This window comes from Ahaetulla prasina, chromosome 1 (genome assembly GCF_028640845.1).
Source record: "Ahaetulla prasina isolate Xishuangbanna chromosome 1, ASM2864084v1, whole genome shotgun sequence".
NCBI lineage: Eukaryota > Metazoa > Chordata > Lepidosauria > Squamata > Colubridae > Ahaetulla > Ahaetulla prasina.
Genome location: NC_080539.1, coordinates 45,758,523 through 45,786,095, shown reverse-complemented (window position 1 = coordinate 45,786,095; position 27,573 = coordinate 45,758,523). Strand labels below are relative to the sequence as shown.

At 38.6% G+C, this 27,573-nt stretch overlaps 1 protein-coding gene across 1 annotated transcript in view; it reads right to left on the bottom strand.

Annotated features, from left to right (window-relative positions):
- Positions 1 to 981: 981 nt before the first annotated feature.
- Positions 982 to 27,573, bottom strand: part of PYGB (glycogen phosphorylase B) — a 52,467-nt gene continuing 25,875 nt past the window's right edge. The window contains exons 6-20 of the mRNA XM_058165029.1: positions 25,885 to 25,996; positions 24,100 to 24,182; positions 22,764 to 22,907; positions 21,008 to 21,100; positions 19,850 to 19,996; positions 18,633 to 18,796; positions 17,253 to 17,367; positions 16,957 to 17,058; positions 15,873 to 16,020; positions 13,343 to 13,401; positions 11,885 to 12,026; positions 11,293 to 11,500; positions 9,039 to 9,173; positions 8,198 to 8,264; positions 982 to 6,137 (exon numbers count right to left, since the gene is read on the bottom strand). Of these exons, the coding sequence (XP_058021012.1) occupies positions 5,985 to 6,137; positions 8,198 to 8,264; positions 9,039 to 9,173; positions 11,293 to 11,500; positions 11,885 to 12,026; positions 13,343 to 13,401; positions 15,873 to 16,020; positions 16,957 to 17,058; positions 17,253 to 17,367; positions 18,633 to 18,796; positions 19,850 to 19,996; positions 21,008 to 21,100; positions 22,764 to 22,907; positions 24,100 to 24,182; positions 25,885 to 25,996 (1,872 nt within the window). The 3' untranslated portion in view covers positions 982 to 5,984. The remainder of the gene's footprint in view (positions 6,138 to 8,197; positions 8,265 to 9,038; positions 9,174 to 11,292; positions 11,501 to 11,884; positions 12,027 to 13,342; positions 13,402 to 15,872; positions 16,021 to 16,956; positions 17,059 to 17,252; positions 17,368 to 18,632; positions 18,797 to 19,849; positions 19,997 to 21,007; positions 21,101 to 22,763; positions 22,908 to 24,099; positions 24,183 to 25,884; positions 25,997 to 27,573) is intronic.

Below are 27,573 nucleotides of genomic sequence, written 5' to 3'. Positions count from 1 at the left end.
AATAGAAATCAGAGGTTTCATTCTTAGTTGCCCAGGATTCTCAGTTTGTAAAACACACTAGACAAACTTGGTTCAATCATATTCTCACAGGATAATCTACTTCACATAATAATTTTGATAACAAAATAGAGTGGAATAGTTATACTAGCTTTAAAATATTCTGCATTTTTGTGACTTGTAAGATACCTAACCATACAATATAAAACTTCAGTTATCGTCTATTCAATTATGTAAACTAACTTGCAATCCTTTGAGGGGTACCTTTGAATAATATCTTCCCCATTCCACTGTTGTGAATATTGAACCTAAGAATGGCCATTTAACAAATCCATGGTGAAAACTAGACATAAATACTATATTAGATATTTTAGAGACTGGCAATTGGGAGCCCAACTTCAGTTGGGATTGCGATTGAGATGGTTCCAATCACCCCAATTGGAATGGACCACTTTTCAGGATCCAATCTGGGTTGGTCACTGGGACCAGAGTCTTGTAAGCTTTTGGACTCATGCTGGAGCCCATCCTCAGGGCACTTCCCTCTAGCAGAATGTGTAGTGGAGAGAAGTTCCCCAAGGATTGGCTCCAGTATAAATTCAAAAGCTGGGAAGACAAAACCTCTGACAAACCCAGATTGGATCCTGCAGCATTATCCTGGGACATGTATATTTGCCTTCATTTGCAGACCATTTTTCCTATGCCTGCTATTTGATGTGGGAGGAGAGAGAAGTTTAGAAAGATACTAAAGAGATCAAGTGTTAAAAAATCATCCATGGACAGTGCAGCTCTTTGAGTAAATAAGAGAGCTCCCACCATTCCGAACTGACCGAGACCATGAGTTACTCAGTCAAGCCAAGCCATATAATGGCATTTTTGCTTTGCTTTTTGGACCTCACTCTTGTAGCTATCACATCATACTTATTACACTGACTTTAATAATATGGCCATTTTGTAATTTCATTCCAAAATAAAAGGTAAATCAAGTGCAATGTTCATGGAAGTTTAATATTTTGAAAACACGGGAGAATAACAGTACTATATCATATAAACACACCACACACATTAAAACAAACTCAAAATTAGTTTTGTAAATGACATGATTGTGACAAGTACATTTATTTAGCAAGCACAGTAAATTTGCTAATTTGCTTGCTTCAGCCTCCTGCCTGGCTAGTTGTTGCTTGACGAGATATCCTCTCTAAAGTCAGTGTTGCTCACAATAGTTTTACAGACCATTAAGAAAAATAACCAGGAACAGAACACATTCTTAAGAGTGTAATGTAAAATACATGTGAGATGGGAATGCTTGCGAACATGCAATATTTTATTCACAAATTTCAAGACATGATAAAACTTCCCCAGCAGAAACCTGATACTTTACTTAGATTTAAATAAGAACAACACAGTCCACACTATTTAGGGAAAAATGTTCTGTATATGCTGAAAAGAGTAAATCAACTTGGTTTCCTTATTTGAAGCATTCATGGCATTAAAATGAATCATGGGAACACTGAGCTGTAATCAGCCTAAAAACAATTCATATCGAAGAAAAGTTTAGCAGCATTTTTTTAACACAATATTGTGCTCCCTGGAATTCCTCCATTATATATATATACTGCCTTTGACAAAAACATAGTAAAAGGATTTGTACCCAGCCAATATCCAGCATCTATGAGCTTCAAACCAGGAATGGCCAATCTATTTTCTTCAATGTGGGAATAAATTGACTATGCAGTGGAAGGCAAGTAGAATGGTTACTTACTAAGAGCAACAACCAAATAAAACTAATAGGTACAAAGTGTTGTGGAGATTAGCCCTTGTCTTAAATGCACTTAAGGATGGCTTTCATGTGCAGCCTGATGACAACATATAGTGAATTTTTCAATGCTTTTTCAACAGAGCTTTCATATTCAACTACTACTTAGTTGTGAACTTGCTATATAACTGCATAATTTTATTTCTTAAAACAATTAAGATGACATCATTTTTTACATCAGCCAGCAGGGAAAAGGTAAGACTTTTTGAGCTTATATATACATACTTAATTGTTTAGTGAGAAATTGTCAATTCAAGCCTTCAGCTTGTTAAAGGCTAACTTAATTGTCAGTATTTTAAAGCTTTTCCCTGATTTTGCTGATTTATTCCTATTTTCTGTGATTGGCCAAGAAATTGCTCAATCCAATTAGTTAACTACATTCGTTTCATCTTTAGTAGGACATAAATATCACTTTGCTTATTAAAGAGTAACATTGGTTGGATTAGGACCAGGCTAGCTAAAGAACTATTACGATGAATTTGGGATACTGATTTATTTATTTATTTATTTATTTATTTTAGTAAACTGATGAGGGAATGCCATCCCTTATAGTAGGCCCTGCTTGATTCTGTATTTTCAATGCTATAAAAGTCAGATTAGGCCCCTAACCGATAATATCAAAAGGCTATATAAATATTACTATCTGTATCTGTTTTATAAGATTTGAATTTTTGCTTGTCAGCATGAGAAAAATGTGCAAGGAACAAGGATTTAAGCAAATTCATAATTTTGTAGAATTATTTCTTTCTATTAATTAACGTACTGGATGATCTTTCTTGATTTTTCTTTATCTGGCTGGCTTCTAGATAACGTGCTGCATTTGTAATTATTTGGGTATATAATCCACTCAAGAAGCATCAGAATATTTTATTAATGTCCCAATGACTACTTTATTCATTTGGAGCATGCTTGCCCTTCATGATTAAGGACAAGAGGGCCTAATATCTGAGAAACAGGAAATACCTGTAAGTACCAATTAAGATGGTTTGAGTCTAGCAAGAAGGAATCTGCAAGGGTTAAAAAAGCAAGGCTTTCTAGTACTGAGGCAACACAATGGTATGGGCTTTTCATTATCTAAGTTAAGATACTCTATGACAGGCATTTTCAAACAGTAAATTAGGCAAGCTCTTTGGGAATTCCTCAGTTAGCCAATCAGGGGTGGCAGACATGTGTTCTTGCCAATCTCTGGTTAATCATCTTTCATTAATGCATGGGCATTCTAGAACACAACTTACAATGACATGGATGGTATTGCTATGAAAACCAAGTACTCCTTCATAATTAACATTCTGAAAATAATTACTACTCTATGGAGTAAAATTGTAGCCATATTGTTATAATCTCAGTTTATAAACCCAGATTGGTAGGAATTTCTTCACAACGTTTGCTACAATTAGACCAAAGAGATTCCAATTAATCACAGATTCCAATTTCTGTGAGCTAAGAAATGATGATTAGTAGTTTTAGAATAAGCTACAATTGTAAATAAATCTTAAACTGTGGTTTAACAGCTTGGCTTGTGCTAAGAATCTTTTTTGGATGAGCCTGAAAGTTACAATTGTATAAGTACGGCTATATACCACAAACATCAAATTTAAAAAAAACCTGAACATGTGAATAACATACTTATAAACATCTTGAGTTAATAAGTTATAAAACCCCAAAGTTCATCTGAAATGAGGTACTATAGCTGTAAACATACCAATATATTCTATAACATACTTAAATTTGCATAAACTTGGAAGAAATGAACTTTTAGCAATTATTTAGTGAGTTATGGCCTACACAAAGTAGAAAACCATATATTTTATTTCAATTTCATCCACTTTGGTTAGACAAAAATACAGCAGACTGATACAAAATGAATATCAGTTTTGCTTTCACAATTTGTTGTTTTCTGGAATAATGCAAGCATTGAAATTTTGTTTATTTATGGCTCTTGAAATTTATGAAATTATTGTGTTTCATACCATTCCAATAGATTGATATGGGTATTGACTAGTCCTGGTTAGCGGAAAAGACCTCTTTGCGGTGGCACAGTGGTTAGAATGCAGTACTAAAGACTACTTCTGCTGCCTGCAATTTGGCAGATCGAATGTCACCAGGCTCAAGGTTGATTTAGCCTTCCATCCTTCCGAGGTCGGTAAAATGAGGACCCAGACTGTTGGGGGCAATATGCTGACTCTGTAAACTGCTTAGAGAGGGCTGTAAAGCACTGTGAAGCGATATATAAATGTGCTATTGATTATTGATATTGATCTGCCTCAGTTCTGTGTCCTAACTTCTCAGCAGATGATTACAGTGTCAGTTCTGACAAAACTGTCACCTGTTTTTGAGTCTCTCTCCTGTTAAGTGAGGAATGCTATTATTGCGTGCCTATTTGCTGTCTGTTCAGAAAACTGTGGTCATGATTTCCTACATTTGATAGATTAAGTTGTATTGTTCATCTATATGGGGTGACCCTAAAAATTAATCTAGGGAGAGGCAGAGATTAAGCAGCTGTTTCTAGCCTCCTGCTCCTATATAACTCCCTGACAGTGTGGAATTGCTACCACAGAATATTTGGAGGGCATCAGTTTAGAGAAGGAATACTTTATGGATTATATTCATTATTTCTTTGACCTGGTATTAGATTGATAATGCCTCTACTAAGAAGTCTGAAAGGAAAACAGCATGTTTGTTTAATGTTTTGGTTCAGGAAACTTAAAGAACATACATTCATTTCCATTCTGGTCATTTACAAATAAAGTTGCCATTTAAGGATTGATTGGGCTCTAAAATATAGTTGATTTCCTCAGTATTTGTAAAAAAGAAAAATTATTTAGCAATCCAGGCTAGAAGACCTGATAGATTGCAAAATTGTGATGTTATTGCCTGAAATTAAAATTCATGGGGTTTCCCAATATACTTTTAAAATACTAAAAATGTGACCTCTAGAGACAACACTGACTCAAGGAAAACTCTGGATGGAGTGGTTTCAGTATGAGAAGTGATTTCAGTGTCTGCTCTTTATATAAGATAGTTTTAAATAATCCATATAACTGCACAATTTGAAACATACAGATAAAGTCTAGTTCCTAAAGCAAAGCTTAGCAAACTACCATGAGGCTAAGCAAATGTCTTAATTTTTTTATTTACTGCCACTTGCTCTGAAAATTATCCAGAATCCAGCAGATCACAAAATACGGGAATCGGACTTAATTTGGGCTGACTGGGCAGTCCCAATGCATCTTGAGGGCACCAGACTGGATGCTAACTTTATGAATCACAGGTTGTTCAGGAATTCTCATTTTAGAGGAAAGCAAGAAGGTTCTTTGGTGCCTTTAACCCACTTTGAACTTCATGTCCCTATAGGAAAAAGTATCCTGATTTTTCCGTTTGTGATAACTAGTCACTTAAAATGATTTTGGATTAAAAAGAACTGTCCAGGAGAACAGCAATGGTTCTTCTAATGAGCATAGGTGTGGAGGGGAGGGGAAGAGGGACAAGGAATAAAATGTGTGTCAGAATGCTAAATCCACCACTGGACATTTGTGTTAGTCATCAGAATACAAGTACCTAAGAGCAATGTTTGTGTCATGATGCCATCAGCTATGTGTCATTTTGATGCAGCCTCCATTTGCTGCAGACACCACTGCAGTTAAGACAGAGAAGTGACTTCAAGATGAGTTATGTGGAAAAAGCATTCTCCTTGGTTACAAGAAGGGTTCCAGTCTAGCTTCATTCCAGAAGGCAACACTTATTATCCCTGTGGAATCACGTTTTCCATTCAGTTCTGGACTTTGTAGGCATCTTCTGACTGACCACTTGGGAACTGCCATAGGAATTAACAAGTTTGGGGGCTTGAGGAGCATGGATACATATAAACCACATTGGTCTACTGGGTTTTTAAAAGAGGGCAAGATTAGAATACCTTTTTTTGCTTAAACTTTCTGTTTCAGATCTTGAATCTTATTACAGCCTATAAGTTTTGGTCAACTAATTCTTACTATCTGAAGCACCAGCTGCTCTCATTTCAGATATATGCTTATAAAGATGAAACAAGCCAAAGTGCGGTAAAATACATGATTGAATTCATCTGCAGAAAAGTCACAGGAAAGCAGGTATGTCTTAGCAGCAGCGGCAGCAGGAAGCCCATCAGGGTAATTTCATGCACTTTCTAATGGCAGATTTACTCCCTAGGTATGTTTGGAGGTGGAATTTTCACAGCAGAAGGTTCGACTCCCCAGATCTCTCTGGCATATTCAGTTATTGTCCTGTCACTGGAAAACTTGCCAGAGCATGCAATGTTCTTAATTACCTTTTTAGTCCATTCCCTAGGATTCTAAGAAGAAATAAGAAAGAGATTATTAGGCTGATATCGTCACAGCTTTAATAGTGGAAAGATCATTTGTTATTTATTGGACAGCTAGTTTTTCCAGAAATGATGAATTCAGAGCTAGAATTCATAACTTTCAGTTTCTTGGAGCTGCAATAAACTTTAACTGGGGTTTCTCCTGTTTGTTCTCTCCTTATTCTTTTTGTCTATTCTCCCAACCTCTTTTAATTGATTGGGAATTGGAATTCCCCATTCCAGATAAATGATCTTCACTACTGCCACCCAATCTACATTTAACCACTTTTTAAAAAAATTCTTACATTTCATATAGTTACTGTGTTTCCTTGAAAATAAGACCCAATCTTAATTTTTTTGCCTCCAAAGAGGCACTAGGTCTTATTTTGGGGGATGTCTTCCACTGTCACGGTGGCAGCACTGACAGCCCCGCCCATCAGGAACCCATGTGGCTCCTGCAGCCGCTTGCGTGCAGCACCTCCGTTTCATCATCAGAGACCTTCAGGAAAGACCTCTGCAGCTGGGAAATGAGCTCCGGATAGACGCACGCAGTGCCCCCTGGCCATGTTTCCCTGTCAGAGGGCTTCAGGAAAGCCGTGTGCATCAATCTGAAGCTCATTTCTTGGCTGCAAAGACTTTTCCTGAAGGCCTCTGACAGTGAAATGGAAACCGGGGGTGACACACACAATTGGTGGCAAGCAGCTGTAAAAGAAGTTAGCTAGCAAGGTGAGGCAGGGGTCAGGATGGGCGAGGCCTGGCTGCAACTGTCCAAAGGTAAGCAGCTCCACTCCCCCCACCCCATCCTCACCCTAGCTTGATTTTTACCCATGCACTGCACCCTGCCTCGTGCAACCAGGGGCAATAGGGGGCAGGGTCTTAACTAGGGCTTATTTTTTGGGGGTGTAGGGCTTATATTGGGTGCATGGGTAAAAATCAAGCTTATTTTCTTATTTTCGAGATAGGTCTTATTTTTGGGGAAACACGATAGGTATCTTTTGGAACTCAGGGCCCAACAACATTCCACTCAAGGATAAAATTACCTTGATATATTCTTCCTCTAATGTGGTACAAGCCACCAGAGACCCCTTGCTCACTCATGTTTTGGGCACTTTCCAGATGTGATGGAATATACACCTGGAGTATTAGTGCATAGGAATTTTGGCAACTCAGAGATTTTCCAGAGAGCGGCCCAGTTGAGTCTGCACAGTCCTGAACTGGATGGGGGTGGAGTAGGGAGAATTTTTTTTTTTTTACATTTATATATTTTATACATTTTACATTTATACATTTATATCCCGCCCTTCTCCGAAGACTCAGGGCGGCTTACAGTGTATAAGTTCAGAGTAGCTACATGCTAGAATTTCTCAGGATATATCTAATAGATTATATCAGATAGCTTTAATTAAGCAAGATCCTGTCCATTAGGTGGAAGCAAAGGATTAGACTCAAATGGATTTTGCTGTGTTGTCTTTGACACATGAAAAATGCCTTAAATAGGGATGCTCTGAAGAGTGCTTGCAAATTACAAATGGCCCATAATGTAGCACAAGGGACAATGTTGGTTATGTCTCAATTGTCTACATTATACCACTGTCATGTGAGATGCACTGGTTCCCAGTTTCTTTCAGGTGCAATTCAAGATGCGGGTTACATGGCAGAGAGCCAGGTTATTTGTGGATAATTTCTCCCCAAAGGTTTCGTTTCCCACCAAGCCAGATAGACTGTTGCCATAGTGACTAGTGGGAACAAGAAATATGCCCCTTCTGTAAGGCCCCTGCCCTGTGGGACACCTTTCCACTCAGGATCTGACAGCCCTCTTTAATTTTTTGGAAGGCCAGAAAGAGCTGGCAGTTTCCCTAAGTGCTGGAATAAGATAAGATGGTTACACTAATGCATGTATGATACATATGTACATTCTGACTGCCCTTTTTCAGCATTGGGCTCACTGTTGGAGACCAGGAGCCCTAGTTATAATTTCCAGTTATTTCATGAAGAAACCTTTCTTATCAATTTGCAATTAGTTTAAACTATGAGGAAGGTCTCTATCTTACCATGTATAGTTGGTCCACTTGCCCTTGACATTTGATGTAGGCTTCATAATCAGCAAATACTTTAAACCTAAACAAAGTAAATGCAACCATGAATTCCATTTATTTTGTTAACTCGGAGTCATAAAGAATCATTGGGTAAATAAATATAATGTAGTTGTGCTTTAAATAAGGCAAGTTTGGATATGATTTTCTTTTCCCTTTGAGTGGTTTAAGTGAAGCTCTCTCCTATGCAACATAATTTCAAAGGACAGTTTCTGTGGTAGTTCCCCCTCTGAGGAAGCCTTAAGTCAGGATTGTTTAAGATAACCTTATTTCATTAGTTGACTAATTTCACTGCATTTTGTCTCTCTAAATTTCAGGTATCTTTTAAAAATAAAAATATATCCAAAGAATGGCCTATGCCCTGATCACCACTTGGTTAGATTCCAGTAATGTGCTGTATTTGGCATTGCCTTTGGAAGTGACTTGAAAGCTACAGCTGATTCAAAATGTGGCAGCAAGGCTCTTGACAGGCTAACTCTTTGAGAGTAGAATTACATCTATCTTGAAGTTTCTGCATTGGCTGCTGGCTTGCTTCTAAACCCAATTCACAGCAAGAGGGAATAAGCCAGAATCTGTATGTTATCAATAAAGAGTTTGTCATGCCCCATCCTGGGTTTACAATATATAGTAGTCTTCCCCAATATGGTATGCCTCAGATGAGGAACTGCAGTTCTTGTACCTTTCAGGAAGTATGGTGATTAATGTTATGGCTGGAGATGTTGAAAGTTATATCTGAACCCACGCTGAGGACATTAAAAGGAAGTCCATAGTAAAAGCACACCATTGTTGTGCCTCTTACCTGTCATGATACATCAACATATTGACAATATCGTGGAAACAACTAGGATCATTTGGTGAGAAGAAGCCACCGTTTATTTGATCAATAACTTGCTTGAGCTCTGGAATCCTGTCATAGTATTCCTTAGCAGTGTACCTGAACAAGAAAAATAGGGACACCCTTAACTTTTTCTGCTTCTATTATTATTTATTTCTTGCATTTACATCCCACCTTTTCTCTTGGAATAGAAGGAGACATACACAAGGGTTTCCACAGTGAGTTAAGACTGGCTGAAAGTGAGTGTCACGTAGTTAAATAGAGATTGCTCCATCATCAAGGGGGACATTAGTTCAACACTTTAGCCACTACATCATATTGGCTGTAGGACAATACTCACCCGAGCAGCCTAAATTATAGGTGAGTTGGAAATAATACAGAAGGCAGACTTAAGATGTCATATTAAAAGGCTATTGGTGTATATTAATTCTTAATAAAGGGATGATCAGTATTGGATCATGCAATTTATGAAGAATAATTTGTGGAAAGTGCGATTTAAAAAATGTTCCTATTTTTGATAAAATGAGTATGTACGCTCTGTTCCATGCTGTAGCAAGTTCTTCTTATATTAATATAAATGGATAACGAGGGTTTGGTCACAATGTATAACCCAATCTTCCCTCCTTTCCTGCAGCAGTTTTTAATGACTGAATTTTCTAATAAGCTTTCCTCATAATCAGAGATATTGACCATAAGTAACTCTAATTAACATAGGAGATAATTTAGAGAAGAAAAATGGCCTCTTAAAGGAGCGCAGGTCTATCCTGACTGCTGTGCTTGCTAGACGCGAGATAGAGAAGTCTCCTTGTCAAAATAGAAACTGAATTCTGGCTAATTCCTCTAAGACTGGGGTGTCAAACACGCAGCCCGCACACCAAATCTGGCCCGCGATAGGCCCAGAGTTGTCCACAGGTCTGTCCCGCAGATGGCAAGGAACTGGCCTGTGCTGCCCTGCCCACCCAGTCGGCCGCAATGACCAGACCATGCCCACCCTGGTCCCCCAAGGGCAAACAACATCCTGATACAGCCTGAGGTGGGGCGCGATGTCATCTGTACGCTGATGATACACAGCTGTACATTTCCACCCCTAACCACCCCAACGAAGCCGTTGAACTGATGTCCCGGTGTCTGGAAGCCGTGCGGGTCTGGATGGGGAAAAACAGGCTTCGACTCAACCCTTCCAAGACTGAGTGGCTATGGATGCCGGCATCCCGGTACAGCCAGCTGAGTCCATCGCTGATTGTAGGGGGTGAGTCATTGGCCCCCATGGAAAGGGTCCACAATCTAGGCGTCCTTCTGGATGTACGGCTGTCTTTGGAAGAGCATATGACGGCCGTCGCCAGGGGAGCTTTTTATCAGGTTCGCCTGATACGCCAGTTGCGTCCCTTCCTAGACCGGGATTCCTTATGCACAGTCACTCATGCCCTCGTCACTTCCCGCCTGGACTACTGCAACGCTCTCTACATGTGGCTCCCCTTGAAGAGCACCCGGAGGATCCAATTGGTCCAGAATGCGACTGCGCGGGTAATAGAGGGAGCAACTCGAGGCTCCCATGTAACACCTCTCCTGCGCAAGCTGCACTGGCTTCCGGGTGCAATTCAAGGTGTTGGTTATCACCTTCAAAGCGCTCCATGGCATAGGACCGGGTTACTTACGGGACCGCCTGCTGCCACCAATTGCCTCCCATCGACCAGTGCGCTCCCATAGGGAGGGCCTCCTCAGGGTGCCGTTGGTCAGACAATGCCGACTGGCGACCCCCAGGGGGAGGGCTTTCTCTGTGGGGGCTCCTGCCCTCTGGAACGAGCTGCCTCCAGGGATACGACAACTCCCTGACCTCCGGACCTTTCACCGCGAGCTAAAGCCATTTTTATTTTGTCGTGCAGGGCTGGCCTAATAGTTTTAATGGGGTTTTTTACTAGAGTTTTTAATCTTTTTGCCAAATTGAATTAGTTTTTTAAACAAAATATGTTTTTAACTTTTGTATTGTTTGTGTTGTTTTATTTGGCTGTAAACCGCCCTGAGTCCTTCGGGAGAAGGGCGGTATATAAATTGGAATAATAAATAAATAAATAAATAAATAAATAAGTTTGCATCCCTGCTCTAAGGTGAAGCACCATCCTGAGGAAGTTCAGGAGGTTTCCTGCTGGTCCAAAGAATCAATCACATGCCCATAGGCTGTTTCTATGGCCTGTTCATGGTGAAAGGCTTATTTACAAACCCTTTCTTATCCATTGCTTCTACGTCATCCACCCGCATGCCAAAAATGAACAGATTATCTTCTCCAGCTTCTTCAGCCATTTCCACGTTGGCCCCATCCATGGTCCCAATAGTGAGGGCTCCATTCAGCATGAATTTCATGTTTCCTGTCCCCGAAGCTTCAGTCCCAGCTGTAGATATCTGTTCAGATAGATCTGCAGCAGGAATCACTGGGATGGATTGGGAAAAGAGAAACAGGTAAGACTCCATTCTTTTCCTCCGTAAAGAAACCATTTGTTTCTGCACCTAGCAAGCCTTGTGTGGTCTAATTTTACTGTTCTGAGTAAACCAAGCAGTTCAACATCCTATGTGTTTGCTTCATTGATGGAGCTGTATGGCATACAAGAGTGCATTTAGAAAGGGTATATTTTCTTGCACAAAAGCCAGTCAGCCATGGATCACAGTATGCAACTCTTTAAATGCAACTTCCAACAACCTCAGTCAGCATAGCCATAAGCAAGGTATGCAAGAAAAGAGAGATCAGCAGAAACTGGAAAGGCACAAGTTGTGCACTACCTAGGTCCTAGGCCAACTTGCTTCCAAAACTGACTTACCTTTTTCAGCAAGAGATACTCTGTAGTTTTCCAAGAATATGACTTTGAGTCTATCTCCTATGTAGGGGTCATTATTGATAATTTCTCCAATGGCCGTGATCAATCTGATAATCTTTTTTGCCATGTGGTAGCCTGGAGCTGCCTGGAGGATGAAAAGGAAAAATATCTTAAGAGTAAAAAAAAAAAAGAGTAATGAAAGTTTCAAGACAAATGAATACCAAAATATAACATCTGGATTTCTTAATAAGAAACCACTACTCAGAATTATTTAAAAGCCTCCATCACTGGTGGCTTTTAAAAAGAGACTGGACAGCCACTTGTCTGGAATGGTATAGGGCAGGCGTGTCAAACTCAATTTCATTGAGGGCTGCATCAGGGTTGTGTTTGACCTCAGAGGGCCAGCGGGTGGGCGTGGACATGGTGAGCGTGACACGGGGCTGCACCTCCACACCCATGGTTTTATACACTTATAAAAATTGTTTTTTTAATACTTACTTGATCTACTTGATCACCTTATGAGAGACCTGATCAAGAAACTGACTCCATAGGAAATCTAGAACTATAAATTATTGACATAGGCTACAGTAGCAGAATCCTGCAAGCCTGAAAGGTTAAATAACTCAAAGGTACCTTTCCTCCCTTTTATAACCTTCTGCGTTAAGGACAGCCTCCTAAAGCACTCTGGAGGCCCCGTTTTGGGCCTGGAAGGCCTCCTGCAGCACTCTGGTGGCCAAAACTTGTTGTGAGGGAGCTGTGCGCGGGCCCCCCGCACCCCATTTTTGCTAGCAGAGGCAGTGCGGGCCGATCCTTTGCTATTTCCAGGCTGGCCCTGCAGGCCAGATCTAAGCACAGATGTGGCCCGTGGGCTGTGAGTTTGATACCCCTGGTACAGGGTCTCTTGCTTGAGCAGGAGGTTGGAGTAGAAGACCTCCAAGGTCTTCTGTTCCAAGTCTGTTATTCTGTTATTATTATATGGCGATAATGATGAAGAAATAGGAAGCCATCTTCTGAATTTATCAACTGAAATACCTAATTCCCAAAGAGAGTGCCACAAATTGATATATGTGAACATTTCTATATATAAAATCAAAGGAAGCTTTGATCTATTCTACTAGAGGCTCCCTGCTATATATCTGGCTTTTTATTCTTAATCTTTGCTGAGGTTTGCAACTCATAGATACCTTAAATAAATCCATACCACAATAGGAATTGTCAATCTCCAGGAGTTCTTATTTCAATATGCTGAGTTTCCAAGTAAAAGAATGTTTGAATTACACAAGGAAACAAAAAGACTAAAAATATTGGGCATGAGTAGTTCTTACTTTTGCATCCTTAAATAACTCAAATTTTAACATAAATGTGAAGTGTGTAGGCTGGCAGTGATGGATGGAAGGAATAAATATTTGTGTAGTCTTAAGTACTAAGAAGTAAACTTAGCTTCACATTGAAATTATTTACCTTTCCTCCAATCATAATTGTTCTTGGCACATAGGATTTTTTAGGGTCTTTTCTGATGCCTGAAAAAAAGCAATAAGATTAAGATGGAGGAGAATGATTTTTAAAATGGATGATTTTAAAAAAGAAAAAAAATAACAAAAATAATTCCACAAAATTACTTTCTGTGACATCTGTAACTCCTATTTCAAGGTAAGAATATCAATGAAGGGAAAAAAGCAATAAAATTATGTAAAATTTAAAATTTAGGACAAATTTATATTTGTTTCCCATAAGGGAGAATTTGTAGTTCTGAAAAAAAATTATCAAATTGGCCAAGAATAATAGTGTGCCGTTTGTTGCATAGATACAGTATTAACAGCAATGAACAATTTCTGTGGGCAGCAATATTTATACAAAGATCAAATTAATGCTGTGCAATTGTTTTTGGATTTTATTATCATAAAGTATAACAGGAAGAACCCAAATTTAGGAAATGAAAAGCTGAGTTATCCAGTCTAGCACTGGGTTCAGAAAAGTCAATCACTCTGCCTGTTGAATAGGTTCTGCATATACCATAACCCTACACAGAAGGCAGTTCTTTGCTCTTTCAAGCAGACCTTTGGGATTTCAAGTGGAAATACATTTCTGCATCTGATAGTACGGACCTCAACTTTGGAAGTCCTTCAGGTAACCTTTCCCATCGGGAAAAAGTTCTTCCTAAAAGTTATTCCCAACTCTTGGCAAATGGAATACATACTTTATCAATAACAACCTACGTTGCCGTGAGATTATAAGTAAAGCTGTCTAATTCTCATTGTAATTTCTCAGCTTTGTACACATGTCTGAGTGAACAGACTTGTTTTAATGTTAGGTTAAAAATGCCTGGCAAAGAATATTTCAAAACTAAGGCAGAACTTTCAGCAATTAAGCTCCTATTATAGAATCTGTCATTTGTATTTCTATAACTGTTTGGTTTGGTACAACAACCAAATGAGACAGGTACAGATTTCAACGGATAGTTAGGACTGCAGAAAAAACAATTGCAACCAGCCTGCCTTCCATTGCGGACTTGTATACTGCGCGAGCCAGAAAGAGAGCTGTGAAAATATCTACAGACCCCTCACATTCTAGACATCAACTGTTTCAACTTGTCCCCTCAGGACACTATTATATGGCATTATATTCCAAAACAACTGGACACAAATACAGTTTTCCCCCCATGCCATCACTCTGCTAAACACGTAATTCCCACAGTACTGTCTTATGGCTAATATCTAATCATGTATTCTTCTTATGCCTAATATCTAATCATGTAGTAGGACTGTATTACTATTATCCTTCTCACTTTTCCTTTTACCTACTGTATTTTTCAGTCTATAAGACAGACTCTCCCACCCCAAAAGTGGGTGGAAATGTCTGTGCGTCTTATAGAACGAATGGTGCCAAATCCCCGCCCACCTGCCAGCCCCCACCCTTTGGCCGTTTTTGGCCTCCCCATGTGTGTCCCATTTTTGCCCCATTCCAAGCAGCAGTAATTGCTGCCACTGATCCCCACCTATCGCCACCATTTGCTGCTGGTGATCAGCAGTGGTCAGCAGCAGTGATCCCCGCCACCTGGAACAGGCCGAAAACAGGACGCAGAGGCTGAAAATGGAGTATGCAGAGGCCAAAAATGGGACACGTGGAGGCGGCGATAGGTGGCAGCGATCCCTGCAGCCTGGAACAGCTGATCGGCATTATTCCAGGAGGCCGATTCAACCGCCAATCAGCTGCTCGTGCTAAATCAGGCTGCGATAACATGCTGAAACTAACAAGGCTGTTTGCTGTAAGGATGCTAGCCAGATGAATATTGACGGATGCTGGGAGGCAGAGGCAGATTTTTTCCCCCTATTTTCCTCCCTAAAAGCTAGGTGCAAAACATACGGTACTCCTATTGGTATCTTATCACTATCACTTGTTGGTTGTACCTTATGACATATAATTATATCTTGTGATTTATGTTTTATCACTTAGTTGCTTGTATGTATATCGAGAGTTTATGCACCGGAGACAAATTACTTGTGTGTCCAATCACACTTGGCCAATAAAAAATATTCCATTCTATTTTATCACATTCCTACCATGAAACGTCAATCATACCAATCCCATTTTGCAAAATATTACATGATCTTTTTTGCCTGCTTGTTTATGACAAGCTTCACTGTTAAGATTTTGATCTCACCAAGGCTTCAATTATGTGTATGCATTTCGGGTCAGGTTCCTGAATATGCTTCTTCATTGTTAACAAAGGCCAGTTTCTGGAAATCTCAAGTTCAAGCTTGCTGGAACATTATATTCAGAATAAAAAGACATGGCTGCTTCTACAAACATATATATCCGCATGCGTGTGCGTGCATACACAGACACACACACACTATCTCTTCAGATTACTTTCTGCTTGCTTCCCAAATCCTTTCATATAGACATATTATTTTCCCACACTGAGATAGTAATATTATTGTTAATGTTATCTAAAAGGATTTAAAAGCTTTGATGCTGGCAAAAAACTCACGATTATAGAGAGTGATTATATGTAGGCAATTGAGGAGCTGCCTCTTGTATTCATGAATTCTCTTGACATGCACATCAAACATAGAGGATGCGTTAATTTTCACTTTGTACTGCTCTTCCAAGTATGCTGAGAACTTCAGTTTATTCTCCTGCCAAAAAGACATTTTAGGTTGATCTTGGAAAATTTAAACAGACATTCAACTCAAGTGCCTGGCCTAAATGGAATTTTTTAAAAAAAGACTATCTACTATATAATATAAATTTAGTTTTGCTAGGAGGTAGCATGCAAATGAATATAATAAATAAATGAAAGCTAGCTAGAGGAAAATACAGGTGGTCCTCGATTTATGACAACTGGAATTAGAATTTCCTTCCTAAATTGTTGAAGTCATAAGTTGAGTTGGACATGATTTTATGACAATTTTTATGGCAGCTGTTAAGTAAATCACCATAGTTGCTATGGTCATTAAACGAATCACACCTCCCTAATGGTATTTTTTTGTCAGCAATTAGTAAAAAAGGTTGCAAATCAATCATGTGACAGCCAAATTCTGCAACTGGTTGTAAATGTGAGCCAAGTGCTAAGCACCCAAATTACAATCACCAATCACATGACTGCAGGGGTAGTATGATGATCATAATTGTGACTATACATCATAAATCACTTTTCTGAGGCCGTTGTAACTTCACTGTGAGTTGACAGGTTACATAAACTTGTTTACTAAATAAATAATTCTTCTAACAATAGTTAAACAAATGGTTGTGAGGATGATGGATGGATGGATGGATGGATGGATAGATAGATAGATCGATAGATCGATAGATAGGGATGATAGATCGATAGATCGATAGATAGGGATGATAGATAGATATGAGGGGTCCTTTGGTGCTCTCTGAGCTTGCTTGTTTTCTTGCAGATGTTTCATTACCCTAACTAGGTAACATTATCAGTGTAGAAAGATAGATGATAGATAGATAGACAGATAAATGGCAGGCAGGCAGGCAGGGAGGAAGACAGGGAGGAAGACAGACAGAGACAGATAGGTAGATAATAGATAGAGAAACGTGTCTGTTGCAATTATTACCTGTTTAACTTTAGCTACATCCCTAATAAAGGCTTCATCATTGACAAAATCCAGCAGCTTCTTTAGCTGGCTAAGATCGGTTAGGAAATCTTCCCCAATTCTCTGTATATTAAGAGAATAAAAATTATAATTAACAGAACTGATATATTCTTCACAGCTGAATGCTTCTATCACTATGTACGTTTCCAATTGTTAACAGTCACATAAGTGGCAATGTTTTGATACTGAGATGAAATCTGGTTCACTCTTATAGGTCTACAAGCATTTGCTATTGGCTGATATGTCTTGTATCTTACCTCCACAATGACTTCAGAGAGTCCTGGGTTACACAGCAGAAGCCATCGCCTGGGAGTGATACCATTGGTTTTGTTTTGAAATTTTTCTGGCTCTATCTCGTAGAAATCTTTGAATCTACAATGTATATGAGCGAGATAGTTTTAAAAGGAACAGAATGTAATATACATTATTTGGTGCCAGTTGGCACCATTAACTCTTTAGCAGCTCAATGCAACCGTTAAAAAGAGAATGTAGTCATACGATATATTTATGAAAAGTATAATCCAGATCTTGAGCAATGCTAATTCTGCTCTCTTCCACATATACCAAAGTACTTCTGTTCTGTTTGAAGAACACTGACAAAGTGAAAGCAATTTAATATCTTCAGATATTCAGGACTACAGTTCCAAAAGTACTTTGCAACAGAGCACTGATTGATAGAAATTGAAATGCAAACCATCTGGAAACTACTAGATTATAATCTAGAATAATTAATAGTTATCTGCCCCTGAAAATGGATTATGCCTAGGAAATGTATCAAGATGAAGATATATTTGGGAAATAGTTTATAAGCGGAAAGCTTGCAGGTGATGGAAATGAGAAGTTTAAAGTGAGACATGATAACCATTGGATGAAGCAGACAAGTTCTATGTACCCAGCGAAAGGAAGGATTCTTTTAAAATCCTATGCCTCTAAAAATGGGGAATGTTGTCTGGATTAAAATAATTCAAGCTGCATATATTTAAGAATAACAGAGAAGGACTATATTAAATTAGACTTATTAAGTTTCTCTGTGTGGGGAGTCTTCTATTATGTAAATTTGTACCCAAAATACAAATTGAGGAATCAATTCATTCATTCATTCATTCATTCATTCATTCATAATTTGTTAAAACTTAACATCTATAGTTTTTTCTCTCACTACTAAGCACTTCTATTTTCCAGGCTATGTGCAAAATGAATAAAATCATTTATTTTAATAAAAAATTAAATTAAATCAGATTTGGAAGACAGCAAATATGTATGAGAAGAAAAGGCAAGGACTGCTTCACGGATCAGTGGCATTTTTTTTAAAATTTGAATTTGTATCCCGCCCTTCTCCGAAGACTCAGGGCGGCTTACACTGTGTTAAGCAATAGTCTTCATCCATTTGTATATTATATACAAAGTCAACTTTTTATTGCCCCCAACAATCTGGGTCCTCATTTTACCTACCTTATAAAGGATGGAAGGCTGAGTCAACCTTGGGCCTGGTAGGACTTGAACTTGCAGTAATTGGAAGCAGCTGTGTTAATAACAGACAGACTTAGTCTGCTGAGCCACCAGAGGCATTCTATGAAGAACACCAGGATAGATAGCTTACTTATAAACTAAGTAAAAGAGAAACAAGCAGGACTCACACAGAATTCTTCACAATCTCCGAGTGAATCTGAGCCACTCCATTGACTGCATGAGAACCAATAACAGACAGGTGGGCCATATTGATCCTCTTGCAGTCTCCTTCCTCAATCACAGACATCCTTCGGAGGCAGTCAACATCTCCAGGAAAGAGGGAAGCCACATACTAACAGAATGTACAAAACGATAGGAATGTTAGGACAACAAAGTAAATCATATCTCACGATGAATTCTTTTAAACTGAAAAACATGAACAAATCCTCCAAAGTTCAGGAGAGGTGAAACTATTTTATTGCTCTTCCAAAATGCCCCCTCCATTTTTTAAAAAGAATATCATCATCCCCTAGAAAAGCCAGCTCCATCAGAGTTTTGACATTCATCATTTCGCACTTTTGAGCTGTTGCAAATGCAGAATTTGAATAATGTACCTTCTAACAAAAGACATCAAGATCTATTCAAGGATGATATCAACGACACTGAAAAAGATATGCTAGGCCATACTAACAAAGATATCCTTAAATGTATTTACATGGTCAACTCATCAGTTTCTAAGCCTAACAATTTTAGCAGACTGCTGCTTTCCAGAAGTTTGGTACTGTGAGCAGCAGTGAATTGTGGACACTGTAACACAAGAAATATGAAGGTACCAGATGGATGACTGATGTTGTTTTACTAACTGTTGCAAGACCACTAGAATCTGAAGCCCAGATATGATTGATTCTACCCATGCTATTATTTTATCCACTTGCTAGAGCTAAATACTGGCTCTTTGCTATGCAGCAAGGTGGCCAGAGAATGTTAAACAAATTCAATAAAACTGCTACGTCTGATGTATGTTATCATTCAACTACAAGTGATAAATTAAGTCTCTTCTGGTTTGCTATTAAGCTATCTCAGTGAGCTTCATCTGATACTAGTAATGTAGGGTTACATACATTAAGCATCTACCTGCAAAATAATGTTCAAAACCACACAAAATGAAAAAAAATACTTTTAAAATGATCAAATTCTTACAAGATCATCAAAACTCTGAGGATTTTCATGACTTCACATGAGGTTAGTGAAATCTTACGAGAGCACCAAGACTTTGCAGTGTCTTGAGCCTTCCCTTCCTTTCACTGGGCCACTGTGTGAGTTCATGAGGCTATATAATTGCCAACCTCTGGTATCCTCTCTCTGTCTCTCCCAAGTCCTTTTTCCCCCCATTTAGGTGACTTACATCCAAATGCTTTTGGTTGATAGCATAAATGATCTCCAGGTGCCTTGGCAGGAGCTTCTCAAACATAGATACCGGCCAGCGCTCCAGGGCCTCAGGCAGCACTGTATGATTGGTGTATGCACAGGTTCGTTTTGTGATTTCCCAGGCCTAGAACGAAGGAGACAAATGAATTAGTGTGAGTAGAAGCAACTTCTAAAGGCTGAAAACAAATGATCATAACTTCAAATAGCACTAATTTCTGATACTTGCCATGGAGATTACACTGATGCTGATGCTCATTATTAATGAAAATAGCACACATTAATGAAACTGAAATTCAATTGGTGATAGTACTAGAGCTAAGTAGAGAGCTTGAAGTATTATAGGAGTACCTCAGTCATCACATACAGAATCAAAACCTGTCTCTGTGTCTAGTTGAAACAAGTTATGTCCAGAATGTGAGAGGTCTGTAGATAGTTTCTTAGCCCTCTCTCTCACTTATGCGATACTCAGGTCCTCAGTGGAAGGCAGGCTGGTTGCAATTATTTTTTCTGCATTCCTAACTATCTGTTGAAGTCTGTCCCTGTTCTGTTTGGTTGCTGCAGCAAACCCGACAGTTGTAGAAGCACAAATGACAGACTCAATAATTCCTCCGTAGAACTGTATTAACAGCTCCTGGGGCAGTCTGAATTTTCTGAGTTGACGCAGGAAGAACATTCTTTGATGTGCCTTTTAAATGATGGTTCTAATGCTAGGTGTCCATTTCAAATTCTGGAAGATTATAGAACCCAGAAACTTGAAGATCTCTACTGTTGATACTGCGTTGTCTAGTATAGTAAGAGGTGGTAAAATAGGAAAACTCCTCCTAAAAGCCACTCTCATCTCTACAGTTTTAAGCATGTTCAGCTCCAGATTGTTCCAGCTGCACCACAAGGCCAATTGTTCAATGTTCCGTCTACATGCAGACTCATCACCATCTCAAATGAGACCAATACCCATTGTACCATCAGTAACTTTTAAGAATCTAGCTTCTCATCATCCTGGCTAGAAATTCTGAAAAATGCATTCCCTTGATATCTGGGGTAAATCAGGTTGAAGAAGGAAAATCTCTTGGCAGTTTCTGAAAAAACTTGTAGGGGATCGAAAGCTGTGTCTTTCCTGCCTCCACTCAATTCTTACCTTATCCCAATCCATCTGTTCAACATCAACAAAAATTCTCATGAGCTCGGGAATGGAGAGAGCTGGGTGAGTGTCATTTAGCTGAATGGCAACCTGTAAAATGGACAACATAAACCTTAATATGAAAATCTCCACTATTTCCATCCAGAAAAAGTCCAGTGAGTCCATGAAGCACAATGGAAAATCTGATTTCATTTTATGCGGATGGCTACTTGGTGACCCCAGACCAGCTACTCTAAATTTCAATTCCTAGATATAAAAAGAAAAAAATATATTAAGGACTCTCAGGGAAATACACTGGTTCAGTCAAACATAATCTGGCCAGTGGCCATGTCTTGGATTTGATATTTAATAAAGTTTTCAAAAATAAACTTTGAATCCCTATTAGAAGTAAAGAAACAGAAAATATGCTAAAGAAATATTTAGGGTTGCTACTTAGAAAGTTTTTTTCAATTGTTCATTCATTCCAAGAACATAATCTGCCAGACTCCCAGTCTGCTCCTTTTTTTCCTACTCTTGTGCAATCATATCAATTCACTTTTCTAAAGTTCTTAACTATTCTTTCCACGTTGTCACAGCAGGAAAAAATACTAACATAATAAAAACGGCACACACAATTTTTTAAAAAAAGAAAAACCAAATCCTCATCCAATTATGCAATTTGGAGGAAGATGAAAATTAAAATAGATAAAATATGTTATCCCATTTTCATTACTGGTGCTTATTGCTTATTGTTTGAATATTGTTTTGTGAATTTGATACTGTATTGCAGACAGTTTCATAAACTCCTTCATTATTCATGATGTTCAACTTACCAGTTCCAAGACAAAGATGATTGGTAAAATTTATAAAATCTGACTAAATCCATAAAAAATTCTGGAAGTGCTTGCTAATATAGAATTTATTAATAATTTGTTGTCACTAAACCATGTAAACCTTATGGTATTAAATAACAACAAAAATAAAACGAATGGCATAATTCTATGCAGACCATTATATAGTACTGTAAAGATCAGTCCAACAGGACTTCAGGGGATTCTAGTGTTAAGCAACATTCTGGTTTTACTTTTCTTAACATCAAAAGACTACCAAACATTGTCCGAGAGAGAGATAAAGGTATTCTTTAAAATTAAAATGATTTAAGTGTAGTTTACTTTATTGCCATTGCACCTCATACAACAAAATTAAATATCATCCTCCTGTACATCATGCATAAAAAAACTATAAAAAAAATAAAACAAAAACACACATCCTTCACATTCTACACAATTGAATTGAAAACCCCTGATACTGCATTAATATTGCATTATACAACAATTCAACATAGTTACTGCTCTGGGATAGAAGCTGTTTTTCAGCCTATTTGTCCTTGCTTTTATTCTCCTGTACCGTCTGCCAGATGACAATAGTTCAAAAAAAAAAAAAAAAAGGGTGTGTGTGTGTGTGCCCAGGATGAGATGGATCTTTAAGAACGTTTTGAACTTTCTTAAGCCAGTGGGAGCTATAAAGCTCTTCCAAGGAGGGGGGAGGGCAACCAATGATCCTCTGGGCAATGATGTTAACCCTCTGGAGTGCTGTCCTATCTGCCACTGTGCAATTAGCAAACCATACACAGGTGCAGTAAGTTAAGATACTCTCTATAGTGCAGTGGTAGAAGGTTCCTAGCAATTTTTCATTCAGTTGTTCTTTCCTGAGAAGTCACAGGTTTTACTTATTTATTTCAAGATTTATACAAGCCCTCATGTAAAATGTTCACCTTGTCAGGGAAGGTTTCAAAACAGGTCCTCACTGGGTCACGGCATCCAAATTTGGAAGACTTGAATCGTCGTATGATGTCTTGGAGTGTGGCAGCTACCACAAAGTACTCCTGTTTCAGACGCAATTCCTTTCCTTCAAAAAACTTAGGAACACAGAGGGGAAAAGGAGGTTGTATTAGTCTATGTCAGAAGCAACACAATGAAGAAACCAAAAGTAGGCAGGCTAATAATGGCAATGATCGTAAAAATCAAGCTCTTTTCCACGGTGAAAGAAAGAGATGAGATGGACTTTGCCAATCAGGTTTAATACTCATTAAACCTATCTCAGGTCCATATTTTAAAGAAAAGGCAGCCTTCTTTTAATAAGTTTTTACAGAGGACAAACATTCACATTCATATTTGTGGATCAGTACTGATCTCAAGAACATAGTAAAGGTAAAGGTTCCCTTTGCACATATGTGCTAGTCATTCCCGACTCTAGGGGGCAGTATTCATCTCCGTTTCAAAGCTGAAGAGACAGCGCTGTCCGAAGACGTCTCCGTGGTCATGTGGCCAGCATGACTAAACGCTAAAGGCGCACAGAACACTGTTATCTTCCCACCAAAGCTGGTCCCTATTTTTCTACTTGCATTTTTTACATGCTTTCGAACTGCTAGGTTGGCAGAAGCTGGGACAAGTAACGGGAACTCACCCCGTTACGCGGCACTAGGGATCCGAACCGCTGAATTGCCGACCTTTCGATCGACAAGCTCAGCGTCTTAGCCACTGAGCCACAGCATCCCTCGATTTTTCCTATTTTCCAAGAACATGGAGACACTCTTAATTTCTTCTGAAAATAAATGGGACTTTAAGGACACTTAATTCTCCCTGCATTGTATATCCAGTGACCTTGAACTGGGTCTAGTCAGGTAAATGTAAAAGTACTATCTGAGCAGAGGAAAAGGTTACTGCAAAGTGGTATGTGTATTGTGCTGGTCCTGGTTCTTTATTAACAACACAGGAGGGAATGCAGCAAGATGAACTAAGGAAAATTATACTGAGTAAATCCATGCAAGCAAGACATCACTTGTGCCTTTCATAATTTTCATAAATTTGACACTCCTACTATAGCCTCTGTATTTCTCCTTCCATCAGGAGTGGCTTTTTGAAGATGGGGAGAAGTTCATTGGAGAACTGGAAACTGGAGACTCCCACACAAACCACAGAAATGAATAGTTTTTCTAAGACTGTCAGCAGAAAAGCAGCCAAATGAAATCCATAATTCACTTGTGGCCAAAAGAGATTTAACGAAGCACTTAAACTGTACTTACACTGCACAATGCAGCAGATACTTACATTATCATTGGGGTACAACACTCTGGATATGTTTTCTGCTAGGTTTCTATCCAACACAGCTTGGATATAATCGCCAACATTAACTATGGAAGAGAATGAAGATATATCTCAGAGTAGTTACATCAATAAAATGGAATACTCCAAGAGCTGTATGTGTTTATCACTACACAGCAGTCGTTTCATAACTTCTCCTTACCCTTTTATCTTTTTTGTTCACTGAGATTTTCAAAAGTTTCAGCTTGTAACTCAAATTCAACTAGAAATTTATTTAAATTTATTTTAAATGTAAAGTAAATACATGGATTATTTGCTCAACAGTCTGTCTTAATCTGGAACTGGATTTCACCATCTTTTTTATTTTGGAAAAAATAATGGATTGTACGTTTCTAAGGAGGCGTGTAAAAGACTTTCTGGTTTTCAGTACGGTAATTAGTGTGGCTTGGTTTCAGAGGTTAAATGAAGCTTTATTCATTGTGTTTATCTACTGTAATGTGTTCTCGGGGGGGGGGGAAAGAATACCAGCTACCAAATGGTTACTTTGCACACGTTTTATTAATTCATTGGACATGTAATTTTTGTTTCTTAAGTAGGAGCTAGGAGCAGAAATTTGGCCCATGGTGACTGGAGTTTAACGCTTCTGCCTTCATTGCCCCTTTTAAATTCTCCCTCTCCAAACCATCCTGCTATAGAAAAGAAGCGGCTTTTAGTGGCAATAACCAGGTTCCTTTCTTTTGTGGATAATAGAGTTGGGAAGCAGTTTTTTATCAAGGGACAAAGAATTATGAGTCTCTTATGAGCCAGATTTCTCTTTTTGATTTTTTTTCATGACGTCAGTCAAGATAAAAATACTTTTGCATATGCATGCATACATTCAGTTTCTATAGAACAGAAATATTTCTATAGAATAGAAATAGATAAACTGGCCCCAACTATATGTTCTGTTAACATTTCCTTTTATATAGCAGATACTGAAGAGAAGAGAGTTGTGTCATCTGGATTATTTAGATGTCCCTTGAACATACTTAGAAAATATACAGAAACTTTCTTTTCTACATGCTTAGATTCTAAACAGGTAATGTGCATGTATGAAAAACTTTAACGTTGAATAGAATAACAAAGAAGAACAGAGTTGGAAGTAATCAAGCCATAATCAAGACCACAGACTATCCTTTTCTCCTATTTCATGTGGGGACAAATGATAAAACAAAGAACCTGAAATAACAAGAGACTATGAGGAACTAGGCATGAAAACAAAAGAAATAGGAGCGCAGATGGTTATTTTCTTCTTTACTTCCAATATGAGGTCAACATCTAATGAGAGAATGGAGAATTTTAGGAGAATTTTAAACTACTGGCTTGAGGGATGATGCCACCGAGAGAAATTTGGATTCCCAGATCATGGTCTACATTACCTACATGAAGGGCTTCTGGAAGGGGATTGGCTGCATCTCACAAGAACTGGGAAGAATATGTTTGGAAAATAACTGCCTCAGCTTATCTAAAGGGCTCTAACGGGCTTTAAACTAAAATTCGAAGGATAGGGAAACGAATCTTTAGGACCCAATCCCAATCATAAACCCCAAGACAACCAGTCAAACAATGAGGTAGGCAGTGATGAGAAGGAAGGGGAACTCAGATATAAAACAGGAGACGGGGGGTGGGAGGAGAGAGATCCAGGATCAGCCATAAAGACTAATGCTCAAAATATAAGGAACAAACAGGGCAAACTTGAATTTAAATAACTAATGAAATAAATAAATGCTTATTATAACAAACTTTACTTACACTCTTCAAGGTTGAAATCATTGGGTGCCTTGGCTGACCACAGTCTCATGGTATTCACTGTATTGTTCTTGTATCCTGGAACAGGTGTATCATAAGGCATGGCAAGAACAATCTAATGTGGAGCAAGAGATCAAATAAAGTGACATAAAAATGATAATAACCTGTAACTAAAGGGCACTGCAATTGTTCACTCAAGTGTATCTTGCTCATTTTGTTTTTAAAAATGTGATTCACAATTCTAAACAGCCTGACTTAATATATTGCAAATAATAACATGAGACAAATTAAAAAAACAATAGATATTAAACAGCAAAATAGACCCTTGTATCCTCAAAAGTAAAGCATTCCCAGTAGAAAAAGCAGAGGAGAAAAGAAGAGAATTCACGCCTCTCTTTAACTTGGCATTTAAGAAAGTTCAGTACTGGGGCTCCACAGGTCTTGCTAGGCAAGCACTTGACAGAACAAAGAAGGATCTGATGTTCTTTAACCTGCAAAGGAACTTGGCACTCAGTCCCAGATGTTATTAAATGAAGCTTTAAAGAAGACTGTTCTTTGAAGGGGCTGGAAGTGAACTTAATTATGTAATTCTCTCCACTCTTGGCAGTTTAGCAGCCTTAACTCTCTCACGGTCTCCAATATCTCCTGAAGAATGTCTTTGTTAGCAGAACAACATAAAGAACAAAACCCCACTAGGTTTCATGCAATACGCTAATTCGGAGCTACTCCAAGGGGCCTTGTGTGGTTCAGAGTAAGCTACAACACAAACCCCAGATCCCTCCACCCCATTCTCTGTCCTCCTCTGTCTATCTAGAGTTGCATTTCCCATCTGCTCTACTTGACCAGACTTTGTTTACCCAAAATGCTGCCTTCTTGCCCCTCTGTCTGGGTCATCTTTCCTACCCACCCACTCTTTCTTCTTTCCATTGTGTCCAATTGTTTTCTTTCCTGTGCTTTTCCATCTAGCTCTCCGTTAATGTCTTCTTTCTTGGCTACTCCAAATTCCTTCTGACATGCATGAACCGGCCTTTCCTGCCAACTAGGCCTGATTCTTTCCAGTCTATTCATTCTCCTCCAACCGCCACTTGCAGCTCTCTCTACCCTCTGCCCAATCAATCTATCCAGCATGCACAAACAAAATGCGCCCGCAAGGCCCCCCCCCCCCCCCCCCCCGGCAAAAAACTTCACTGACCTGCTTTTCCCCAGCCTCCCTGTGATATGCTGCTCACTTACTTGCTTGCTTATAGGCTGCAGGTTCTTTGTTCTTTCCAAAACGGAGCGGGGGGGGGGGATTTAATTTTTTTTCTTTAATGGGGCCATGAGACCAAGAATGTGTTTTACAGTCTCTTCTACTTTACTTTTTGTAAAAACAAAAACACGTCCTTTTTCTGGGTTGGAAGGAAGAAGCAAGCTACTTCTTTCATTTGTTCCAAAGCAAACAAAAAAGTTGAGTGCCTTTTGCTTCAGTAGAAAAGTTTTGAAGTGACAGCTTCTTTTTTTAGTGTGGTCATCATAATTTCTTCTAAAATTAGTAATACAATTTAAGAACAAATATTAGAATATAAAGGAATAATATTAAATATATAAAAGTATAAAGAAATTCAAAACAAAACAAAAAAATCTAGTATAAGAAAAATAAATTTTAAAAAATTATTTAAATTTATTTAAAAAAATAAATTTGTGCCCTCAGCC